Genomic DNA, 19,663 nt, shown 5'->3' with positions numbered 1-19,663 from the left:
ATTGAAGAAGTGGCTATTAATATTTGTTCTGTCTTCTTGACAGGATTGTTATAAAATCAAATGAGAAAATACTTGTTTGTCTAAGTACAAACCAAATGTAAATATACTCAAATTAAAATGCAGTGAAAGTCTCAAATATTTCAAATATCCAAGGTGACTTGGAGGAATGACGTTAGGACAGAGGAGCCCATGAGAGTTGTATGTATCATGATCTGGTTTTTCCCATCTTATTAAACGGGTGCATTAGCTCAGGAGAACTTTCTTTAGCTTGGAAGTACTTTTATTTTACCAGCTTTATTGAGACACATACCGTGCACTTCACCAAGTGAAGATGCACAATTCACTGTTTTTAATTGTTTGATCCTCACAATGAATTTTAGAACACTTACATCAATCCCCCCAAAATTCCCAAACTCATTAACAGTCACTCCCCATTTCCCCCAAACCCTCCAGTACTAGGCAACCACTAATCTACTTTCTGTCTCTATACATGTACCTATTATGGACATTTCATATAACTAGAATCATATACAATATGTGGTAGCTTTGGACTGGCTTCTTTCACTTAGCATAATGTTCCCCAGGTTCATTTATGTTTTATTATATATCAGAATTTCATTCCTTTTTATGGCCAAGAAATATTTCATTACATGGATATACCACATTTTGTTTATTCATACATCAGTTGATAGATGTTTAGGTTGTTTCCGTTTTTTTGTTTATTATGAATAGCACTGCTATAAACATTTGCGTACAAGTTTTTATGTGAATAGATGTTTTCATTTCTCTTGGATAAGGTTATACCTAAGAGTAGAATTGCTGGATCCTCTGGTAACTGTGTTTCATATACATCCTCACCAGTGTTGTATGAGAGTTTCAGTTTCTCCACATCCTCATCAGCATTTGTTATTATCTATATGTTTTTCATTTTAGCCATCCTAAGATATGAAGTGACGTCTCATTGTGGCTTTGATTTGTATTCCCTTAATAAGTAATGATGTTAAGCATCTTTTCATCTGCATCTTGGTCATTTCTGTATCTGATTTGGAGAGATTTCTATTCAAATATTTGCTATTTTTCAATTGGGTTGTTTCTATTGTTCTTTATATATTCTGATACAAGTCCTTTATCAGATATTTACAAATATTTTTTAATCTGTGGGTTATCTTTTTTTTTCTTTATGGTGTTCTTTGAGGCACCAAAGTAGATGAAGTTCAGTTTAACTATTTTTTCTTCTGTTGCTTATGCTTTTGGTGTCGTATCTAAGAAACCATTGCCTAATCACAAAGTCTCAAAGATTTACTCCTGTTATCTTCTAAGAGCTCTGTAGTTGTAGCTATTACGTTTAGATCATAGTTCTGTAATTCATTTTGAGTTATTTTTTGTATATGGTATGATAGCGGTCCATTCTTATTCTTTTGCATGTGGATATCCAGTTGCTCCAGCACCATTGGTTGAAAAGACTATTCTTTCCCTCAATGAATTATCCTGGCACCCTGTTAAAAATCACTAAATATGAGAGTTTGTTTCTGAACTCTTAATCAATTCCACTGAACTGTATATTTATCCTGATGTCAGTACTACAGTGTCTTGATTACTGTAGCATTGTAGTATGTCTTGAAATCAGAAAGTGTGCGTTCTCTAGCTTTGTTCTTCTTTTCAAGGTTGTTTTGGCAGTTCTGGGTTCCTCACATTTCCATATGAGTTTTAGGATTGGCTTGTCAGTTTTTACAAAAGAACCAAGTAGGATTTTGATAGAGATTGCAATGAAAATGTAGATCAATTTGGGGGATATTTTCACCTGAACAATATTATCTTTCAGTCCATGAACATGGAATATATTTTCATTTATTTGGGCCTTCTTTACTTTCTTTGAACAATGTTTTTTAGTTTTTAAAGTACAAGTTTTGTGCTTCATTTATTAAATTTATTACTAAATATTTTATTCTTTTTAATGCTACTGTGAATGGAATTTTTTTAAACTTCATTTTCAGATTGTTCTTTGCCTACTGTGTAGATATACAGTTTGAGTTGCAGTTGTACCCTGAAATCTTGCCGAACTTTTTGTTCACTAGTTTTTTAGTAGATTTTTTAGAATCTTTTAAAATTCAAGATCATGTCGTCCACAAGTAGAGAGAGTTTTCCTACTTACTTTCTCATATGGGTGCTTTTTTTTTTTTTTAATTTATTTTGGGGTGTGTTGGGTCTTTGTTGCTGACCACAGGCTTTCTCTAGTTGCGGTGAGCAGGGGCTACTCTTTGTTGCGGTGCATGGGCTTCTCATTGCGGTGGCTTCTCTTGGTGCACAGCACAGGCTCTAGGCGCGTGGGCTTCAGTAGTTGTGGCTCGCGGGCTCTAGAGCACAGGCTCAGTAGTTGTGGCGCACGGGTTTAGTTGCTCTGCGGCATATGGGATCTTCCCGGACCAGGGATCTAACCCATGTCCCCTGCATTGGCAGGCAGATTCTTAACCACTGCCCCACCAGGGAAGCCTGTGTTCTTTTTATTTCTTTTTGTTGCCTAAGTGCCCTGGCTGGAGCCTCCAGTACAAAGTTGAATTGAAGTGGTGAGAGTGAACATCGTTGTCTTGTTCCTGATTTAAAGGGAAAAGCATTCACCCTTCCACTATTAAGTATGATGTTAGCTGTGAGTTTTTCATAGATGCCACTTATCAAGTTGCTGTTTAACAACTTCCACTCCTAAGTTATTGAACGTTTTTATCATGAAAGGGTGTTGAATTCTGTCAAATATCTTTTCTGTGTCTACTGAGATGATCCTGTGTTTTTTTTCCTTTATTCTATAGACATGCTGTATTACATTAATTGATTTTTGGATGTTAAACCAACCTTGCATTCTTGGAATAAATCCCACTTGGTATATAATCTTTTTTATATGTTGCTGGGTTCAGTCAGCTAGTGGTTTTTTTTGAGGATTTTTTTATGTCTGTATTTTTAAGAGATAGTTTTCTTTTTCTTGTGATGCCTTTGTCTGGTGGGAGTTGTTTTAAGTCAGCCAAAATTAGAGTTAAGAAATGGATTTAGGGAGAGTGTTTTAGGGCAGAAAAAAATTTTAAATCATTGGTGTCATTATGAGAATTGTTAAGTGCAGGGCTTTGAGTCCTTAGCAGAACATAGCCTTGAAACACAATGGAAGGAGTACAAGGTTTTAGTTGAAGAGCTACTGTTTTTGCTTCTATCATTTGCTAAATATGTGACTTTGAGCAAATTACCCAGGATTTCCTCACTTCTGCACTCAGGATAAGTATTTCTACATCAGACCTTTGTTATTGGGATTAAGTGAGGTGTAGTGCAAGTAGAAAGTGTTTTTCTAAAAGCCAAGCACTGTTATAATTACAGATTATTAAACAGGATAGGAAAAAAGAATTTAGGAGAAAACACTGGAGAAACAGAAGAATATAACCTCTTAAAAGACCTAAATAAATTTTCTGAGGCAGGACAAAAACTAATGTGGAGGCAGGATCATTTACTTGAGGGTAGAGAATGATTTAACAAAACAAATGTTTTGTTTAACAAAAAATCTTTTTAAAGCACAAATCAGAAATGTGAGTTTCATGGTCACATGGTTACTTTTATTTGGGATAAGGGGACGTCAGTATAGATTTTACTAAGAGGAATTTTCATTCCTTGGTATAATGAGAATAGTGATGTGTTTTATCTATTTTATTCTACTTTACTTTGCATTGCTTTGTTGCTTCTGTTGTAAAAAGTTATATTGAGTGTAGTAAATTTCTATCAAATTTTAACCTGCTGTCAGACAGTATTTTCCAGAGGCTGTTGGAAAAATATGAAAGGACACCACTCAGAAATGACTTTGAATCTGCTTTGTTTGTTTTAACTCCTTTAGAAACAAAGCCAGCCTGTGTATTCAACAATGTGGAGTATAGCGACGGGGATATGTTTCGAATGGACAACTGTCGGTTCTGTCGATGCCAAGGGGGTGTTTCCATCTGCTTCACTGCCCAGTGTGGTGAGCTGAACTGCGAGAGATACTATGTGCCAGAAGGGGAGTGCTGCCCTGTGTGTGAAGGTAAGGACAGGTGCCAGTCAGAGAGTGGAAGAAGAGACATGGTTTAGCGACTTCATATCAAAATTGACCTACTTCAGTCTCACTCCAAACTAGAGGAAGATTGAGGAAGTTCCTGTTGTTTGTCACCGTGGTCTACCTTTTAGGACTTCGATATAATGCTAGGTAGACGGTGTGAAACTGTCAGTACTTCCCTGAGGGAAGTTACACCCTGCGTGTAGACAGCGGTCACCTGTTTCCAAAGATGGACATGAGGTTTCCCGGAGGTGCTTTCTGTTCCTCCTCTGTGGTTCCAGCAGTTCCTTGGCAAGTCCTGGACTTTCTCTCCATCCTGACATCAGAATTCCACCTACCCTGCTCCCCTCAGATTGCTCAGCTAGGACAGGACGGCCCTAGTCACTGACCACCTTAGCCAGTCAGCTCAGAGAGGAACCGACCCTGCTTCCTTTTCGACACCTGTGCCAGTCCGGGTGAGAGCAGGGCTCCCCGTCCTTTGAAAATGTGTGGTGTTGAGAGTGGGGTCGTGGTGTGGCATGGTGGTGACACCAGGGCAAGGCCCAGACAAGTGTCCACTGCGGCCCTGGCCAGAAGGACCCCCAGGGCCTGCTTTCTCTTTATTCCCCTTTTCCCCCCAAGAAATAATAGGTCCATGTTCCTCCAACAGGCTCGACCCTCCTGTCTCTCCTATGCAGAAATAATAAACTTTTCAGAATGGTAACTCTGAATATCATGTACTACAATCCACACGTTTTAAGGATCAGGATAATCAGAAAAGTAGTCACTTGTCTGAGTTTCCAGTGAAGCCAGGAGCAGTGAGTGCCTGACTGTGTCTCTGGTCTAAATGCACTACACCGTTTCCCCAGAAAGGAGGTTCGCGTGAGCTTTCTTGTCCTGCCCGGACCACAGACCTTCAGTCTGGAGTCAGGCACGTCCGTCTCATGTCTGACACTCACCCTGCCCTTACCTCCACACGTGAAATGGGAGGACAGAATTTCATGCCACGTTCCATAACTTTTTCTGTTTTCTACATCCATTTCTTTTCAATATTTGAGCTCTGTTTACCACATAATACTGAAGATAGGAAATCGCTTAGAGTATGCAAACTACATTCCTAACGTTGAACAGTGGTTCATAACAGGGAGGCCATCTTCCCTGTTAGAAATTATTTTTGCTAACATAGGAGAAAGATGGTTCACTTTTTAGGGTGTCATCAGGGATTTTAAGAGAGTCACATCAAACTTTTAACCTTCCAATTGATTTGTTCCCTAGCTACTACCCCCGGTGTGTAATAGTCTCTGAAACTATGTAGCAGTTGGTCATGTAAAAACATAAGATACGGACCTCTGTGTAATAATAATCATAATGAGTTGTCTGGGCATAGACCCGGTTATGTCTCACTTCCTGGAATTCAGATCCAGTCTCAAAGTAGAAATGAAGTATGCAGTGTAATATTTTTTATAAAGAAATTTTTATAAAGTCTTATCTAACTCAGGTCTCTTGGCTGCTTGCATCTCTGGCAGACTGCCCTTCTGAAGCTGTGACTGCATGGTTTTCAGTTTTGGCCTTCTAACCCTCTTGTAATGCCCTACTACCTCTTTGGAATAAAGAGGACCAAACTCAGAACTGCCTGGACCTTGCTTCCAGCACAGCAGCCCTTGCTTCTTGAGGCCAGATTTTATGTTTCTGAAAAAGAACATTGAGTGATTTATCTAGCTGCTTTCATTTATAAGGATATTTCGGGATTTTTTATTTATGTGCTTGTCAGCAACCTCAGAAAACTTTTTTACACTATCCTTGGCTACCTACGTTCCCCAGCCTCAGCTGCTGCTTGACTGCTCAGCTTGGGGGAGAAAAATGGCGTAGGTTCACAGCTTTCCCTCCAGAGCACAAGCAGTGCCACGTACGGTTTAGAGAAATTGTGTCAGTCCTGTCCTGAATACGCCCACAGCAGGGGACTGTATACACCTCACTGTGCCTCCAGGCACCATGAGATAGACTTCAGTTAGTCCTAGAAATAACAGGCTCACTATAAGTTAGATGGGGCATTATTCTTTTCACTTTACAGGAGGTAAGATGGAGGTGTAATAAACATTTAAGTTGGCAACTCAGAAGGCATCATCAGAGCCTAAAATGGATCAGCATTTTTTTCTCACGACCAGCCCACAGCTCCATCCACGAAGTTTTGCACCTTTATGAAATGATAACACCTGCACATTAGTTTTTAATGCCTCAGATCCCCTGCCCTGTGTGCCATGTCAGGATGGGTGGACAGAAATTCAGCATGACAGCTGCTCTTGCATGTCCCCCAGAGACACCTCCTGCAGCCCTGAGCTTCTGCTGAGCACAGCTGGAAAAGAACTGCTGACGACGAGAACCTGGGAAAATTATGTCTCTAGGTGTGGGCAGAGATAAGATGTAGAATGCCCCCAGTCTTACTCTGAACTCACGTTTTAATTTAGATCCCGTGTATCCTTTCAACAATCCCGCTGGCTGCTATGCCAATGGTCAGATCCGTGCCCACGGGGACCGGTGGCGGGAGGACGACTGCACGTTCTGCCAGTGCATCAACGGAGAACCCCACTGTGTCGCGACGGCCTGCGGACAGAGCTGCATGAACCCCGTCAAAGTGCCTGGGGAATGTTGCCCTGTGTGTGAAGGTAACCCTTGTAGATTCTAACGAGCCCCTGGCGAATATCTCCTGTTGGATAAGCTTCTACCAGTATGTGCTTGCTTGTTTTCTGTTTCCTCAGGCATAATGTCTGCTTCATGCTGTTACCAGTTGCAGATGAATTTATCATACAGCCCAGACTAATCACTTGGGGGAAATGTTACACATTTACAGTGACAATAGTGTGGTCTTTATTTTGCCACTGCAGATAATGCTTATCTGAATACTTCACAGTCAAAGAATACATACATTTTAATTCAGTTCACCACAAGCCCGGTTAACATCCAAAGGTCAACACAATGAAATGAAATCAAATTGGAAATAAGACCCATGACTCAAAGCATAGCTTGTTCAACTTGTAATGCTTCCATAAGCCCAAGAGTCCTGGCAGCTAGAAGAAAAACCTGGAGCCATCAAAGGTGGCTTTCACTGCCTGGAGTTCTCACTCTGAGCATCCATTCTGCTTCGAATATCACGACGGCTGTGGCTTTTCAGTTCCTCTTGGGCTTTTTCTTATGTCTTGGTTACCTGCATTCACTACCTCTCTTCCCGTTGAATGGAGAGAGCCTCAGATATCCTGGACTAGTCTTTCCATCCCAACCGCTATTCCAGACCATTTCCCCCATCCTGGGAAGATTCTTTGCACACTTACTCAAGTCAGCCTTAATCCTTGGTCCACATCTGTTAGTACAAGCAAGAGATTGAATATCTATGCTGACAGTTCCAATAGAAAGTGTCTGTCATTAAGAAGCACATTTGCACAGTGAAATGAACTAAAGTGGGTCAAAAATTAGTCCTTGTGGGAGATGGATCCTTCTAGAATTTTTTAAAACAGCTATTAAGAAACTGACAGGTCTTTTCCGAAATTCAGTCAAGTAGACTGAGTCCTCTATCGAGAAGTCTTTTTGCTTCTACCGAAATTTTAATCAACTCAGACTTCAGAGTTTGCCTGACTGGTTTCATTAACTTCTGAGGGGTTAGAATTATTAAAGACCTTAAAAATCATATAAAAATTTAAGCTGGAGGATTCTGGTTCTATTGACATCACCAATTCCCTCACCATTACTCTACTCAGAATGCAGCTGCCACAGTCCAAAACTTTATAGCTTCCAGATGACCAATTTTGTGGAAATCACCCACCCACTTCGCACATATACTCCTCCCATCCCCTAAAGGCAGCGTTTCAGTGCTGGAAAAAGGAGTGTGCAATAATATGTTTGATGATGTACGGTCAGCTTTACTAGGAAAGATGCCCTGCTGAAGCAGATAAAGATGGGAATATCTATCCCTAAGAATTAGGGGCAATCTGTTATTGGTTTGAAATATTTAAGTATATGTATGTGCATGATAATGTAAGAAAAATTAAAAGCATATATATAAAATCCAGTCAACAGTAACCCTTTAACTTCATGAGTCTTGAGTCTAGATTGAAAATAAGACTTTGAAAAATTTGTTAAAAAAATAGGGCCTTTTTTCTAAAAGTAAGAAAGGCAAATCCTTTGCCCTCATCTTTGGCCGTCATTAGCATATCCATTGTGGTGAGTAGCGAAGGGAAGCAGTTGGTGAATAGACAAAAATATATATTGTATGTATGAGAAACTGATTTATTCTTATGTCATATAGATGTTTGGGTAGAAGTAGATATTAGTTTGATCACTTAGAGTTTGGTCTCTGCAACATCTGGGTCACGTTGTAATCTTATCTTCCACTGTTTGAGAAAAGAGAGACAGTTTGGGTCAGCCATTAATTCCAAAAAATTTATTAAGAACCTTCCGTAATCCAGATACCACATCGGACACAAAGCTAAATAAGGGACAACTCCTAGTAAACTTCAAAGAAACTATTTAGGCTGTTTTAAATTAAACCAGGAAAAACAGAATGTCTGCATTCAGGTGCTGTGGGGTAAGTGCTTTTTATTTGTACCTGATTTCATTTAATCCTCACATCAGCACTCTGCCAGAGGCCTTATTATACCATTTTAAAGATGAAGAAATTAGGGTTTAGATTTAGATAATTTTTCCCAAGGTCAGTTGCCAATATGTGGCTGAGCTGGGATCAACTCAACTGAAGTCGGTCAGATTCAACTACATTTTTGTCTGCTTCCAGAGGTCATCTCAGTTTCCTCCTGCCCCTATTTCTAGTTCCCTTATATCTCTCTTCATCTCTGGCTTTTGGCCCTGTGTTGGGACACACAGGAGTTTGATGACAGGGGAGGAGATCATTTGCAGTTTGACAACTACTCCAGGTGTTTTTGATGTGATCTCCCACCTGCCCTCTCCCCTGGATTTGAGGACCTTGGGGAAAGGATGCCTTTGAGACTCATCCTCGATTTGCTTCTCAAGCCTCACATTCAGGTTGTCTCCTTCACTTCACCAGACTCGGCATCTTTATTCCAAGCTGTTAGGCTCTGCTGGTCTCAGCCTTGCAGAAGGTTCCATTGTTTAGTTCTCAGAGAACTAATTTATCTTCTGTTTCTTGTTTTTGTTTTAAAGTCAGTTAAGTAATAAGTTTCACATAAGACTGTGTTTACTCTCCAGTGACACCCTCATTTTAAGATGTGTTCAGAAGACAAAAGATTCTTTTGGCATGGGGATAAAAAAAAAAAAGAGCGTACAGCTTAGGATAATGATCGTAAAAGTTTATTATTATCTATGAATAATATTGTAATAAACTTATTTATTAATAATAATAAACTTACAAAATAATGCAAGGCAAATAAATCTTATTGCTTAGTTTTCAGGATCCAAGAAAGACTCTGGAAGTATTCAAAAATATTTTTCTCAGCCTATTTCAATAGCCTATTTAAATAGAATTTCAAGTGATTTTCGAAGAGCCAAAGGATTAGACAAAATAAGAAAAAAGCAAGGCATTGTTGTGTAATAAATAATCAGCCAGAATTAGTTGGAGGAAACAGAAAGACTGGTATTTATGCAGTTTATACACAGTAAATTCCTCTGTGCACAATTGCATAACAAATGTTGGCTCTCACCCTTATTAGCTACAGTCCCAAGGTACATAGTCAGAGTCTGAAATTTGATGAAAGGGACCCCACACAAGGGTTGTGGGTTTAGATTCTTCCTAAATAAATTACTGCATCACCAAATATAGTGTGTTTGGAGCTTCAGGGAGGAAGAACCTTGTTGTGACTGCTGTTATTAGAGATACATACCTTCCAAATGACAACATAATGTGCTTGGTTACTCCTGGAGGACTGGGAATGTGAACCTGGGGGCCCTTAAAGACTGTGCTGTTACTTGACAGCTAACTCAATTCACAAGTACCTGAGTGCTGTTTAAATTGGCACTTAAGTACTCTCTCGATTAAGTCTTAGCAAGTTAGTGTCAACACCCAATTCAGGTACACAGATAAGCCATCCCAAGTCTGTAAGTCTATAACCGATTGTATTCTTATGGTTTGTTCTGTTGGCTTTTCTCTACATCTCCTCTTGCTCATCAATTGCATTATTTTTATTTTCTGGCCCTTGTAAAAAGCTAGAAAGGAAACACACGGAATAGCAGATAAAGTTTGCAGTTTAAGCATCTATATGGGAGATATGTCCTTATTTTCTTACAAACTAAAAACAGAAAAGGAGGGCAGCAGAATTGTCTTCCTCGGCATCTAGCACCATTTGCATCATCTTATTTGTAGCCCTCAGTGAGAGTAGCTGACATTTCTTGCACGCTGTGACTGTGAGCCAGGTCTCAGTGCTTTAAGAGCATCAGCCCATTTGATCCTCACGGCTACCCTCTTGTGCAGGTACTGCCATCCCAATTTATGATCACAGAACCCAAAGTTCAGAAGTCATGTAACTTGCCCAAGGGCCTGTAGCTCAGAAGTGGCAGAGCAGTGTATCTCCAGAGCCCTGGCTCTGGACCCCTGCAGGGATACTGCCTCTGAGACAAAGTGCACTTATTGACCGGTAGCCTAAAAGAGGCTACGTCTCCCTTGAGCTAGGATTTACCATATGCTTTTGAATCCCTAAAACAGCACCTGTCATGTAAGTAGGTGCTCAAAAATGGTTAATGAATGGATGATGAGTGAGTGAGTTAGCGAAGGGGGAAAAGACTGGAGTAAGACAGCAGACCCTGATAGAGGGTTTCCCTAACTAATGCCGTTAAAGGGGTCAGATGCTGACCTCTGGTGAACTGAAGAAAGATTAATGTACAAACGCTTCTATTTGAAAATGCACTTTGAGAACAGAAAGCAGAGTGTTACACGAAGTATGTTTGGCACACGGTGGGTCCAGACGCCTACAGGTGAGTTGGACCAGTTAGCTTCAGATTGACTGCTCACCCTCCTTAGCTCTTGACTCCCACCCAGGGGCAGCCTTCCAAGACTGGTTTGTAAACTGTGGTTTATCCTCTCTCAGTTCAGCCCCTGAAGTCCAGAATCACAGAATTAAAGTGGGCCTTCTCCACACCCTCCAAGGCTAATGCTCACAGTCACATTTAATGTACTGCCTTTAAGACCTGCCCTGAGACTGTATAAGTGCCACTGCCTTGTTTTCAGCTAGACTTTTTTTTTAAATATCACAGTTAGGTATTGAGAATAATTTGCTAGTTGATTTCCCAGTAATGCCAGGTATAAATCCTATCTAAGTTGATTCTTAATGTCAGAGGGACCCTAAGGACGGGGTGCCATTTTCCATGAAAAAAAAAATCTGTTTGTTTTATAATTAAAAGTACGATAAGGTGTTGGGGAGGGAAATACTGGCTGCATGATGTAATGACACGCCCATGATGACGCAACAAGAAAAATGCAAGATATGTGGACAAGTGTGAGGCCATCTCCACCTGATGCAGGAGATGATAATTTCATCATCCCTCATTAGTCTTGATGTCAGATCTGATCTGCTGTCTCATCTTGGGCTGTGGCTGGACCCTGCCCAGGTGGCCACTGTGACCTGAGTGTTCTTTAGGCCCAGTATGTGCAGAGTCTCCGGCTGGGATGAGTTGATGGTTTTGATGACCCTGGGTGTTTCAGAGCCAACGCCAAGAGTATCACTTCTCAAGAACTAGAAACAACATCGGTAATATTTTACAAGTTAGCATTCAATATTAGGCTTTGAGTTGCTAGTAAATAAATTCCATGCTTGTGGTTGGGTACTTTCCAACCATAATGGGTACTTTCCTTTGTACTATTTCTGTTTCTCCAAAACAAAAGCAAAATCCATTTCCAAATTCTCACAGGAAATAAAAGAGTTATTTGTAGATTGTCACAGCTAAGTAACGGGTATATGAGTGTCCATCGTATTATTCTATCTACTTCAGTATTTTAAAGGTTTTTTTCCATAATAAGAACTTCAAATGAAAGTTATTTGCAGAGTTATTATCTGAAACTGAGCTGAGTTTCAGGCAGGACTCGTGATTCTGCTAACCTGGACTTAACCAACTCTTGAAGTGGGGGAATAAAAATTGACTCCCTGTCCATGGAGTCTTTCTAATTCTCTGGACTTAGGATGGAATGTGATAGCTGTGCCATCAACCATCTTCCTGCCAAATGGCTTTCTTGGATCCCTTACTTGGGAAATCCTGGTCCTACTTGGGACAGTGTTGAAGAGAGGACATGAGGCATTTCTTGACCTTGTGGATTTAATGAGCCACTTCAGCATCAGCTCACCCAATTGGTCACATGCTGTGGTCCTCTAAAGAGCTGGAGGTCTTAGAGCTGTGAAATAGACTGTCCTCCTCATCGTCAATACTAATTTTATGGGAGCTCTATATTCTTTCCATAAATTCTGATATAGTTTGAATCAAGCCACCCTTCAAATGAGGTTTCTACTGGGCTGCTGGAAAAGTCTGTACCAGGCACATATCTGGGTGGGAATTCCTTGAAACAAGAAAATATGTTTCCAGCCCTGCCCATAATACTTCCTCACCAAACAGTATCTCAAACGATTAAGCTACTGCTTCTGTGGCAAGGAATCAAACATAGTTTCGCTGACCCCAGAGGCAGTGAAGTCAAAGATGCCACAGGGTCACATGATATTAATGTTCTGGTACGTAACAGGGATCAAAACTCAGTTTATGGGTGGTACGGCTTCAGTGCCATATACTATGCTATTATTAGTAGGCCAAGAATAATAAAATATTCATAATATTTCAAAGACTGTTAGGCATGTTGTTTCATCCTTTAACTCTAAGTATCCTGGAAACTAGTTCCATAAATGGAAATTAAAATATAGCCCAGTGTGTTTTTTGGCTTGTCCAAATAAGGTCATATGTGGGGTAACAAATGCATAGCAGATGACCATGTGTCAACCCTAGGTGTCCTTTAACTTAAGCATCCAAAATTGTCCGTGAATGAATTTCATAGTATATTTGTTTTCTCTGGGGATTTAAAATATCTTTAGGTATTTCAAATAACATTAGAATGGTGTGGTTCAGAGCTGATTCTGAAACACTTGAGTAGAGAAACCTTTACCTCTGATTTTCCAGCATTTGGCAGTCCCAGCTATTAAGTATTTCCCTGTGGAAGTGGCCTGCAAGGGGCAGGTTCCTCTTTATTTCCTCTGCTGTTTACTTCCCATACCTAAATGGGCATTACTGCCAGGAGTCTCATAATTTTCCTACTAAGATCATAATCGAATCTAATAGTTCAGACTTGGGCCTGCTAATTTTCATCTAATCAACAGAGGCAGGAAAACAGAGTCTGGAATGCCAGCTATGTGAATGAAAAATATTTAGTCATTCTTGAAATGATAGGAATGTTTTTCCAACAAGCTTAAATAAACACAATCTCTACTGAGACTGTGTTAAACTTTTTTTGGATAAGAGACAACTCTTAGGCAACCAAACAGAAGTTAATGAAGGTTATTAAGAGACATGCCCTTCAGAAAAAGCTTATGGACATTAAAAAGAAAGATTCCATTTTCTTTAGGGTACAACCATTGACCAGAAGTAGCAGAATTGGTTTCCTTTTAGCTTTTGTCAACCTAATAGAATTTAGCATTTTAACTGGTAATCACATTGTCTGCGTTTTGAGAGATGTCCTGCTTTACTAGCCATGGCTTATTAGACCATCTTAGTTTAAAATCCTCATCTTCATCTCCTTCCACTGTTTGCCTCAATTCTAAGGGATGGACAGGTCTCAGCACACCTGTATTTAAAGCACCTGACAGCACTTTTTGTATGAGGCTTGTTTATTTGTTCCCATCAATGCAAGGTCCAAATATAAAGTGGTGAAATTATTTTTAACATAATGAAATTATTTTTAAACATAACCAAGATTTACATATCCAAATGAAGTGTTTTTCCTTTCAAGATAGTTATATGGGCACTGTACAGCTATCGCAAGAATACCGTCGTTCAGAATATTTTTGGTACTTCTCTGTTGAAACTGACATTGCAGCTTTCCGCACATCCTTTTGAAAATTCTTAGCTTTGTAAACCCCTGACTTCAAAGGTTTATTAAACTCTAGGAAATAGTCAAAATCATTCACATCTAAGTCTGGTGGAAAGGCTGGGTGATCTAGCTGGGTAAAACTTTTCAGAAGAAGCAAAAAGTGACAGTAGAGTAAAGGAACTCTGTCTTCTATGACACAGTAATTTCCTCTGAAAGCAATTCTGAAGAGAAGTTTCAAATAGAATTTTAACATGAACAACATTTTAGCACAAGCATATAGCCCACAAAAGTGAGTGCTTTTAGCAGTAACACTTATTTGTAAGTACAATTCCTGGTGTGTTTATTGGAAAAAAAAAAAAATCAATTCACTTACCACATAGTATTTGTATGACTTCTAGGGACTAGAGGCATATATTTAAATGGTCATCTATTATATTACAGCTTTTTGTGGAATTGCAGGTGTTCCATTCAAACTTATTTTCAAATAAATTAGACTAAAATAAATTTCCCTCTAGAAATAACTATTTTAAAAGTGGTGGTGATTCCAATATAATTTATTTCTAATATTTTAGTTCTCGAACTCCACTTCTGATTGTACCATTTTCAACTGTCTTATTGTTTAGTCTTAACCTTAAATGAGCAAAATGATTTCACATTGTTTAATACATGAGGGTTAGTATTAGAGATGGTGAGCAACCCAGTGAACTGTTTTTAAAGACCCTATTGAAGTATTTCCTGTGCTGTGTCTGGCGGATTGTTGAAGATGAAATATCTGCTGCAATATTGTTGTAAAGGAACAGGGCAGAGCGAAGGAATGAAAATGTCTACTGAAGAACATCCCTTGCCCATTGATGGATCTCCCGTCACAGGTGGCTGCTGAGGTGTCAGGGAGCTGGATCGAACCCACCTGTCATCCTCTGCCTTTGAGACTCCCGAAATGCTCACTATCCATCATCATGCAGGTTGGGAAATCTGTTACCCGGGGGCTTGGCAGGGCCAGATCTTGGTCCGGGGTCATACCATCAGTTTAATCCAAATTTGATACGGGACAAGCAATAATGAACAGTTAGAACTTTTTTGAAATTTGTTCGAAACACGAGAGGATAGTGATGCGTTGCATTTTTACACATTTTTCAATTCGAGTTGAATTATTAGCAGTTTGACCAAGTTTTCACTTGCCGTGTATGTCTACAGGATACCTGTTTGCACATCCAGTGAATTTTACTTTCACATCTAAGAGAAGCTGGAATTATCACATTCGTTTGAAACAGAGCCCAATTCAGGGATCCCCAGACCATTGGAGGCCACAGAATTTAATACTCGCTGCCAGTCAAAAATAAAATTCGGTTCAAGGCTCCAGCTCTCATTCTGCAGCATCATGAACCAAGACTAAGAATCTCCAAGAACACTCTAAGACCAACAAGTGCTTGGTCCTTGGGGGACCCTGAGTCATGTGGCACTCTGGATTTGATTTTTCCCCTTGACTGCTAGAGCAAACTGAGAGATGAGTCTGTAAGCCACGTCCCCGACCAGGCAGGACCTCACAGCATGCACCCTGTTTGCCGACCTCATCCCTGGCTGCAACGTATTCTTTCTACTGAAAAGTTACCTTGGTCCTCATTTCCTCACTTTAAAAACATGTACATATATGATTTGAGACCGCCTTGGGTCTGCTTTGGAATCCAGCAAAGTATATTTAATGCTTGTTGATGTATTCGGTGCCCCTGCGCCGGTGCCTTGCACTGTGGTCCTGCCACCCGTACTTTGGGCATTTGAAGGACAACACAAAATGGTGTTCTTTTTCAGCTTAATTGGAAAGCTATTGCCCTGCAAACCAGCTCACATTTTAAAGCAGTTCAGGGAGTCTCTATTTTGCTCGTGAAACTAAAAAAATGTTCGGAGATAATAAACTGTCAGTTTGGGCCAGCCTCAGGCCTTGCATACTGAAAGAGGGCAGCAAGCTTAGATCTTTTCAAGACTGTGACTCTCTCATGCTTTCTGGGAACCAAGTTTTAAGAAGATTCCATGGAGGGCTTCCCTGGTGGCTCAGTGGTTGAGAATCCGCCTGCCGACGCAGGGGACACGGGTTCGTGCCCCGGTCCGGGAAGATCCCACATGCCGCAGAGCGGCTGGGCCCGTGAGCCATGGCCACTGAGCCTGTGCGTCCGGAGCCCGTGCTCTGCAACGGGAGAGGCCACGGCAGTGAGAGGCCCGTCTACCAAAAAAAAAAAAAAAAAAGAAGAAGAAGAAGATTCCGTGGAGATCTTAGACCAGAGGAAAGCAATAGGGGTGTTCTGCAGTGTTATGACAGAGACACTGCGGACATTATTGTTTCAAACATGACCACCCCCACCAGTATTATTGTTAAGAAAGTACTAGTTGAATTATCTCTTATTATTGACATAAGTTTCATATCACTGACTTACTGAAACTAAGATTTGCTGATCAAAGACATCTTTTAGAGATGGATTTTCCTTATCCTCATCCTCTTTCAACTTGAGGATGGCAGAACTACTGGTGAAACTACCAAAACAGTATAAACTGTACTGTGATGGATTTGCCCTCATCTTCGAAGATCCAGCAAGGCACCCATCATGAGAGAGGAAGCATGGGGTCAGCCAGGCACACAGAAGCATTGTTTCAACTCACACTGGATAAGCTGATTACGAAGAGATTTCTCTTCTCTTCGAGACACCATGGACACAGTCAAAAGTCGAAACAATGATATTCAGACTGCAACTCAGCAAATGTGAAAGGCGCCAGTGGCCAGTCACTAACACCCTCCAAAGCTTACCAGACCATATGAAAGGATGTCATGGACCCACCCACATCCCAGATGCTTTTCATGTTATCAGTGGAGATAGAAATGATGCTTAAGTTACAATGGACAGGATTCAGAATGCCAAGCCAGTTGTCAGAGCATTTATCAGCTGAACATTTGAGGCTTGCAAAAGGACTTATAATTCATTTACTGAGCCATCATCTGAGACCAGTTCTAGCTCTAAGCAGGCAGGATAGTCATTTCAACAGTAATTATAGCAACAAGTAACATTCTGTCAACACTTCGAGTTTATGGAATAGTCCCCTCTTTACGATCTTATTTGAGTCTTATGATGATCTTGTGAGGTAGGAATAGTGGGAATTCCCACTTTATAGAAGCCCAAAGAGGTTCAGCATGATGTGTAAGATAACGAAAGGACAGGGACTCAAGCTCAGTCTTCTAACCCCAAGTCCATGTCCTTGGCATTGCTTCTCTAGACCCTTATCGTAAGGAGGGAGAGGGTGAAGAAAATAAGTTGGTGAATGTCAGAGTATTTGACATTGTGTCTCAGATTCAAAGCTCTTCTTGCTCCTGGCTCCATTCTCATTACTGAGACCCAGTTACTGTTATTTTTGTTTTTTGTGACCCAGCCTTTGGTCCGGCTTCTTTCCCTGAACCTCGGCCTGGAATTTTGACCTTGCTGTTGGACCTCTTGGAAAGCCTGCTTCCCCTTGTCCGTTCCTGCCTCTCCCACCTGGGGAAACAGCTCCCCCCGAGAGCCCTGAGCTGTCTCCCCAGATGTCTCTATCCTCACGCTTGCCTTGGGCCCAGCCTCATTCACAGCCAGCCAGGCTGCAGGCCCTGAGCAGTGGTAGTCGGGTCTCCACTGAGTGTGCCCAGCACCGAGACAGACCATCGTCAGCACTTGTGTCTTCTGAACCGCACGCTCCCCTTGTCTCACTCTGATTCCTGCCGGTCGTTGCTTAATCAGCAGGCAGATTTGCTGGGCCTTTGGCACGAGCGCCCATCCTTCATCCAGTACGAGAGGAGCTGCCGGGCTGAGTGGGTGCCCGCTTATTTTCAGGACTATTTTAATAACACTTTATTTATTTGGCACCATCGAGGAGTGAGGTAGTCACAGAAATGGATTCCCCAGATAATTGAAGTTTGGGGTGTCAGATTTTATGTTAAGAATTTTGAAGGGAGGCCTTCCACAGTGCTCTGTGTACTTTTGTGCCTTGTTAGGTCAGAAGTACAGATTGTAATTTAACCATTTCACAGGCTACTGACTACCTCGTTTTAGACTGTTTGGGTTTGGGGACTTGCATTTAGCTTTCACTGTTACTAGTGTGTCGGGTTCACAGCAGCCTTCTGATCTGGCTTGCTACTTCAGTGGAGCTCATTTATTGAGGACCTACTGTGTGCGAGGGACTTCTTCTGCCTTGATGAAGACCCTAAGGAACGTACCGTCCAATCCTACAAAAGTTAGGAAATTACAGATTCGGCCTGTTGGGGACAATATTGAGTGGGGCTCTTTCTAAAAAACGTGTCCTGACTTTCAGTTCTCAGGTGTCTTTTTGTCTTCCTTGTTCATTCATTAAGTGCTACAGTGGGTCAAGTACTGTGCTAGATGCTGAAGTTGTAAACGGTGAACAAACCATTGCCCCTAATGTGAAGATCCTTCGCCGCTGGTCCTCAGCCATTTCCCAGAGGGGCAGGTTGAAATAACAGAATTCTGGCCATTTGACACCCCTCTCCCAGCTGAATATAGCTATTGAAATGTGCAGATACACATATACACAGGTACTTAGAAATATGGCACATTTTTCCCAGTTAGAGGTTACCAAGATACAGTCTCTGTGAAAATAAACAACAACAATAATATAAGGATAAAATATAAGACAAGTATAAAAGGTCCAGATTATTCTTGGAATCCAATCATTTTGTGAGCTCTCTCAAGCTGAATTCTTGGAAAAAGATATCCCATTGTCTGTTAAAATTTTTTTTTAATTTTTCTTTTTGTGGTCTTTTAATAATCACATAGTCGTAGTACTGTCTTTTCCTATTAAACATGAGATTGGTAAAGGAAGAAAAATATGACCAACAGCCAAGATTCCTTGGAAAAGCATACAAAGTTAATAAATAGGCCTAAAGTAAATATATTACTTCTCTATCTGCCCATAAAATAATACAAGTCTTGGGAACATTTTCACACCATTCATTTTAAAATAAAGAAACTGTTCTGAGATAAGTACTTTAGAAATTACAAGGATGTAGGTGTTGTTATGAGAAATATATACAAAGGAAAAAAAGGATAACTAAATGTGTAGTGGCTGAAAGAATTTGAAAATTCCAACTGTAGGAGATTTTTTTCCATGACTCAATGAAACTTTCTTAAATACACGTTCATACCCCATGGAAATTCCCACTTCCAGATTAGGGAATTTTTGTATCCTCGACTTTTTTTTTCTTATTGTCTACATTAATAGAGTTTTCCCTCTAGCTTCATTTGGAAACATTTCATCTTTACCTTTTCCTAGGCTGCAATTATGTTAACAATTTGCTGATTTATTTGAATGGTTTTTCTGACTAGTTATGGTCACATTTGAAAAGCAACTGTGGTAACAGAATGACATATGAAGACACAGTAAAACAGATAAGCTATCTCCTTTGGTTCTGTCTTGGCCAACTTTATCTCCAGTTTTATGGCCCTGGACAGGCTACCAGTAATTGGTGGGCTATAAGGAGGCCTGATATATTTAGCCATATAAACCAAGTGAAGCTTTGGAATTTTCCCACTTATTAGGTACTCACATTGCTTAACCAAGTCCAGCCATTCCCCCTACCC

The 19,663-nt window shown here is 40.5% G+C and overlaps 1 protein-coding gene across 8 annotated transcripts in view; it reads left to right on the top strand.

The window, feature by feature from the left end:
• Positions 1-19,663, top strand: part of CRIM1 (cysteine rich transmembrane BMP regulator 1) — a 211,980-nt gene that overhangs the window by 128,661 nt on the left and 63,656 nt on the right. For all 8 annotated transcript variants that reach the window (XM_067007818.1, XM_067007816.1, XM_067007817.1 and 5 more), the window contains 2 exons: positions 3,863-4,045; positions 6,502-6,699. In XM_067007818.1, coding sequence (XP_066863919.1) covers positions 3,863-4,045; positions 6,502-6,699 — 381 coding nt within the window. The remainder of the gene's footprint in view (positions 1-3,862; positions 4,046-6,501; positions 6,700-19,663) is intronic.

The sequence above is a fragment of the Kogia breviceps genome, chromosome 11 (assembly GCF_026419965.1).
Source record: "Kogia breviceps isolate mKogBre1 chromosome 11, mKogBre1 haplotype 1, whole genome shotgun sequence".
Classification (NCBI taxonomy): domain Eukaryota; kingdom Metazoa; phylum Chordata; class Mammalia; order Artiodactyla; family Physeteridae; genus Kogia; species Kogia breviceps.
The sequence above is the reverse complement of the archived record's forward strand: the minus strand, read 5'-3'. Positions and strand labels throughout refer to the sequence as shown.